We start from the raw sequence: 6,024 nt of genomic DNA, 5'->3' as shown, positions 1-6,024 counted from the left end.
TCGAAGCCATACATGACGGTCAGCGGAGACTTCCCGGTGGCCAGGCTCTCCAAGTACCCGAAGGCGGCAGAGGGGGCGGACAGCGCGCAGCCGGTGCCCGGGCACCCTCGGAAAACGGCGGGTCAGGACAGGAAAGATGGGGGCTCGCCTCCTCTCTTGGAGAAGCAGACGATTACCAAAGACGTCACCGATAAGCCGCTGGACTTGTCCTCGAAGGTGGTGGACGCAGACACGTCCAAAGCCGAGCACATGAAGAAGATGGCTCCCACGGTGCTGGTGCACAGCAGAGCCGCGAGTGGCCTCGTGCTGGCCGGGGGCGAGATGCCCAAGGAAACCTTATCCCCTCCGGGGAGCGGCTGCGCTATCTATAGATCTGAGATCATCAGCACGGCGCCCTCGTCCTGGGTGGTGCCCGGGCCCAGCCCCAGCGAGGAGAACAATGGCAAGGGCCTGCCGCTCAAAAACAAGGCCTTGGACTGGGCCCTCCCGCAGCAGCGGAGTTCCTCGTGTCCTCGCATGGGCGGCACGGACACCGTGGTCACTAACGTCTCGGTGTCCAGCGTTTTTTGGCCGCCCGGCCTCCGCGTCGCCAGCTCCCAATGCCAATGCCAATGCCGATGGCAGCAAGACCAGCAGGAGCTCCGTGGACACCACGCCGTCCGTCATCCAGCACGTGGGCCAGCCCCAGACCACGCCCGCCAAGCACAGCGGGGCCAGCAGCAAGGGCACCAAAGCCAGCAACCCAGACCCGAGCTTCAAAGCGAGCGAGAATGGCCTCCCGCCCAGCTCCATCTTCCTCTCTCCAAACGAGGCTTTCAGGTCCCCACCCATCCCCTACCCCAGGAGCTACCTCCCCTACCCGGCGCCCGAGGGCATTGCCATCAGCCCCCTCTCCTTACACGGCAAGGGACCTGTCTACCCTCACCCGGTCTTGTTGCCCAACGGCAGTCTCTTTCCCGGGCACCTGGCCCCCAAGCCCGGCCTGCCCTATGGGCTGCCCACCGGCCGGCCGGAGTTTGTGACCTACCAGGACGCGCTGGGGTTGGGCATGGTGCATCCCATGCTGATACCTCACACGCCCATAGAGATCGCGAAGGAGGAGAAGCCGGAGAGGAGGTCCCGGTCCCACGAGAGAGGCCGCTACGAGGACCCCACCCTCCGGAGCCGCTTCGATATGCTGGAAGCGAGCAGCACCAAGTTACACCCAGACGTTCCCGCCGACAAGAACCTGAAGCCCAGCCCCGGCTGGAATCAAGGCAAAACGGTCATCAAGAGCGACAAGCTCGTCTATGTGGACCTCCTTCGGGAAGAGTCAGACACTAAACCTGACGCAAACGTGTCCAAAGCTGGCTTCGCCGCCGACAGCATCGGCCAGACCCCTGAGCCCGCCAAGCCCGCGGCCGAGCCGACCCTGCAGTCGCACCGCGATTTCATGGCCCTGAGAGAGGAGCTGGGGCGCATCAGTGACTTCCATGAAGCTTATGCCTTCAAACAGGCCGCGGGCCAGGCCGTCTTCAGCTTAAGCAAGGAGGGCGCTCCAGCGGGCCCCAGCAAGGAGAACCTGGGGGTGCCGGTCTCCGCCCCCCCGTTCCTGGAGCCGACACTCGGGAGCGATGGCCCTGCTGTAACTTTTGGTAAAACCCCAGAGGACCCCAAACCATTTTGTGTGGGCGGTGCCCCACCCAGTGTGGACGTCACCCCCACCTATACCAAAGATGGAGCTGATGAGGCAGAATCTGATGGCAAAGTGCTGAAGCCGAAGCCGTCGAAGCTAGCCAAGAGAATCGCCAACTCCGCTGGTTACGTGGGTGACAGATTCAAGTGTGTCACCACCGAACTGTACGCAGATTCCAGTCAGCTGAGCCGGGAGCAGCGGGCACTGCAGGTGAGCCCCGCCCCCGAATCTCAGTGACTTGACCAGTTGTCAGCTTTGTAATGTGTAAAGGGATGGGGGTGGGGGTGGGGGGGTCTGGCGAGGCAGGTGTGGTTATGAAGCTTATGGTAATTTAAATGTATGAAAGGTGGCCAGTAAGGGGACCTGAGGGGGAGCACTGAGGAGGTTCATGTGCCTGGTTATTTTAAGTTATTCTGTAGATTTTAAGAACGCCACTCAGATGCTGATAAAGGAAGTTACTGAGTGTGAAGGCTAAAGACTGCATGACGTGTACCTATCAGTTGCTTTAATTTCTCTGCCGTGACTGTACGTTAACGAATATGCCTAGAAGTGCTACTTAGGATGCCTGACGCGCTACTTGGTGGAGGTGTGTAGCAGCCGCATGTCTGTGGGATTCGTGCAGTTTTTTTTCACCAAAAAAAAAAAAATAAAAGCTCGCTTAAAGGGATAGAGTATGTATTTAACTTGCTAGTGAATGATAGATGTTGTATAGGAATTTCCTTAAGATATTTTACTTTTAATTAAAAGATAAATAAAGCCAAATTAAAATGGGCACTCAATGGATCATTTAGATAACTTCATCCATTTAATTACATAGATGGAAGGATTACAAGAGGACAGTATTTTATGTCTACCCGCTGCTTACTGTGAGGTCAGTTCTTCAAATTTTTATTACTAGAATCTTCCATAAACCTTTTGAGTTAAATTTCATTTCCAAATACCAAGGGAAGTTTGTGGGCCATGGTCGTCTTTATTCATTGTGCACTTTTTCCTTTTCTGTTGTGTTTTGTTTTGTTTTCTTTGCGTTGTGTTTTCGTTCTGTTTTATTTACCTTCAAGAGAGAATGTCTGTCTCTATGCAAGAGTGTATGTATGGCTATACATACACAGCGCATACGTATCTATACATATGGCTTTATGAGTAAAGAATGTGTGACTACTTACATATAGATCCTCTTAAATTTTTATCTGTTAAATTTTAAAATATCTCAGTTGTATCATAAATTGTGGTTGGTTTTGGGCAAACTTTTCTTTGAAAATACTTTCCTTTAAGGTAAGGCAAATGAAATAGCTTTTATGGTAAGGTGTTGTTTTTGTTTCCATCTTCGTTCTCTTTCTAGCGTGCAATGATGCGCTTCTCAGAGTTGGAGATGAAAGAGAGAGAAGGTGGCCACCCAACAACCAAAGACTCCGAGGCGTGCAAGTTCAGCCCTGCAGAGTGGGAAAGCTTGAAAGGAAATCAGGACAAAAAGCCAAAGTTGGTCGCCCTGGAGGAGGCCATTGCTGACCAGAATGACAGTGAGCGATGTAAGTGAACCCGAGTGGCTTGTGTGTGGGACCGCGGAGGCGAGCCTTTTGAACATTGTGGCCTCGGGAACGAGGCACCTATGGAAGACAGTGTCCTGTAGTTAGTAACAATGTCACAGCAGAACGGCAGCGGGAGCCTAAGTGTAAGGTGTGGCCCATCTATGTTCTTTTTTGTATCAGCGGAATGATACTTGTAGCCAGAGGTGGCTCCCACCACCGCAGGCACAGTCTGGTCTGGAAGAGAGAGGACTTGTGCTCTCCCAGACACAGAGGGTTTGTTTGAATGCGATGCAGGCTGAGGAGCAGACTCCTTTTCTGTGGGGAGGCGACAGTGCCATGCAGGGGCACCGTGTAAATGAAGGGCTTCTTCCCACTAGATAAAGTGTGTTTCCTGTTTTGGAGGCAAAATGTGGAGAGAAAGCTCGCTTTCCTCCGGCCACTCTTCAGTCCCACCAGCTGGTCCACGGCTGTGGTGGCCTTTGGGGGTTGCTCACATGACTTCTCTGCCCGATGCGTTGGGCATTTTGAGAGAGTGGGTGCAAAAGCCCCTCCCCCCCCAAGACAGGACAGTCCGGGATGATAGGTGCGATTGGGAGCGCTGTGCCTTTAAATGTGAGAGGTTTGCCATTCCTCCGCACACTTGATGGAGTTGGGGAGGATTTGTGGCCCAGGAGCGCTCACCCTGGGGGTCGGCAGCAGCCTGTGGCCGGGGTTGTGAGGAGGCCACACCGGGACCAATGTGTCCTGCGTTCGTCCAGGACAAGGGCGCTGCTGTTGCTTGTCAGGGGCCTTACCTGAGCAGAGGGGTTCTGGATGCACCTGAAGTGAAGGTGTCCTTGTTCCTTGGCCTCACGGGCTTGACATGGTGAAATGGAGGGTCCGGGCGGGTCTGGAGGAAAGCGGCAAAGAAAGCTTTCCTGGCTCATGCCCACACCAGGCACATAGCCCTTCCCGTCTGAGGCCCCCGGATGCCAGCTCTCCGGGACGTTCCCTGGGGAGACCTGGTGGAAGTGGGCAAGGCCGGCTCCTGGGCAGGTGCTTCTTTGAAGAAGGAAAAGCGCCTGCCAGGGAGAAGCCCTCTGGGTGGATGGCGAGGAAGGCTGGAAGGAGTGGGAATGAGCCAGCCTCCAGTCTTCCTGCCCTTTGGTTTTCCAGTGACAGGGCCAGACCCACGTGGCCCACGCCCCTCACATCTCAGCGGCCTCGCCCCGGCCTTGCTCCCGGAGAAGGTGGTGTCCTCCCCAGTCTGTTCTGCTGAACCTGGAAATGAGAACTCGGTGTGGCCAGAGGGGGGGCGGGCCAAGCCTGGGGTGATTCAGAAAGGCCTTCCTGACGCTTCTCCAAGCCCAGGCCAGTGGAGCCCCCAGGACATGGCCGAGCGAGCTTTCCATGGCCACTGGGGGCAGGGAAAAGGTTGGGGAAGGCGAGAGGCTCAGTTTTAAAGATCATTCAGCTGCACGTGAATGGGCCTTATGGGCCTTCTTTCTCCTTCTGGCCCTTGTGGTTTGAGCCCACGTGGGCTTGGTTTGCCCCCCGCCCCCCGATTGGTTTTCTTCTCATGAGAGCGCTGTGGCTGAGAGCTGAGCTCTGAGCATGTGGGCGCAGGAGCAGGCAGGGGTCACAAAGAGGGTTCAGGGCGCCTTCCAGGCACCTGGCCCCTCCCGAGACAGTCTTCCCTCCACTCCTGGAGGCACCAGAAGCTTCTAAGATGGTGGGTGCAGCCCGCGCGGAGGGGCCGGCTCAGGGAAGGTGAATGAACTTGAAAACACAATGGCCAGGATTCTCACTCATTCTTGGTCTGCGAGGGAGGTGGCTGAGTGAGGTTTTTATTTTAGAAGTTCAGCCGATGAGTCAGGAGCCTCCTCAGCCTTGGACTTTTCTGAATAGGAGCCATCAGCGGCGTTTTGAGGGTGGGGAGGGCCGGAGGCATACGTCCATCTCGCCGTGAATGTGAAGTGACAGCTCCTTTGCCAGTCCCTCGGCCAAGGCAGCCCCAGGACCTGCTCAGTGGCGGCGCCTGGGCAGGAGCTGCAGGAGGCGGGAGTCAAACTTCTTGCTCAGGAAACTTGTCTTCTGGCCGGCACCTGCGAGTCCTGGAAACTGCTTTGAGTTGGGAACAGAGATGGCCGTGTCTTTCCTGTAGACGGTGTGTTCACAAGCTTAGCCTTTGCTGGGGCTGCTGTGGTTACCGGAGAGGGGGGACTTCCGGGCACGGGCAGCCTTCCCACCTTGTGTCGGGCTCACTGGGCATGGCTCACCAGTGGTGAGGGTGCTTTGTTGCCACGGTGACTTGTAAATGTTGCCATGGCAATGCTGCTGCAAAATAATGCAATGGCATAACAATGATAAATTATGGGATGTATGTGCTGAGTCATATGACCAGGCTGCAGGGATGAAATAAGTGTTAAACCACAAACAACACGGCCACAGTCACATCTGCTTTACACCAAGTGGCCGAGAGCACATGGCCGGCCCCTGGCAGAAGGGCCGAGAGCAGTAAGAGTGCAGGCGTGGCGAGAGGCCTGCGCCGCTATCGGCACATCTCCTCTGCCCTGGAGGGTGATCCTGTGGCTTGTGGTTGGGAGAGATTCCTGTAGGAGCTCCCAGGCGGTGTGCAGGAATGCGACCCGGAGCCTCTGCCCCGTAGCTGGCGGCCATGCGTGCCTCGGCGGTCAGGGTGTCCTGTGGGCTATTCTCAGGCCTGGGCGGCAGCGGGCAATTGGGCTCTTTGCCTGAGAGGCCTAGAGGATGGGGAAGGGTGGAGGCACTTAGTTTGGGAAAAGATCCTTGTGCGAAATGGGGAAGAAAGCAACTAAAGTTTAT

At 56.0% G+C, this 6,024-nt stretch overlaps 1 protein-coding gene across 1 annotated transcript in view; it reads left to right on the top strand.

Annotated features, from left to right (window-relative positions):
- The window catches only part of BCOR (BCL6 corepressor), a 23,361-nt gene that overhangs the window by 3,406 nt on the left and 13,931 nt on the right, over positions 1-6,024 (top strand). Inside the window, 4 exon segments of the mRNA XM_014528875.1 lie at positions 7-567; positions 569-1,885; positions 2,493-2,546; positions 3,015-3,201. Coding sequence (XP_014384361.1) covers positions 7-567; positions 569-1,885; positions 2,493-2,546; positions 3,015-3,201 — 2,119 coding nt within the window.

The sequence above is a fragment of the Myotis brandtii genome, unplaced genomic scaffold, assembly GCF_000412655.1.
Source record: "Myotis brandtii unplaced genomic scaffold, ASM41265v1 scaffold657, whole genome shotgun sequence".
In the NCBI taxonomy this organism is placed as follows: domain Eukaryota; kingdom Metazoa; phylum Chordata; class Mammalia; order Chiroptera; family Vespertilionidae; genus Myotis; species Myotis brandtii.
The sequence above is the reverse complement of the archived record's forward strand: the minus strand, read 5'-3'. Positions and strand labels throughout refer to the sequence as shown.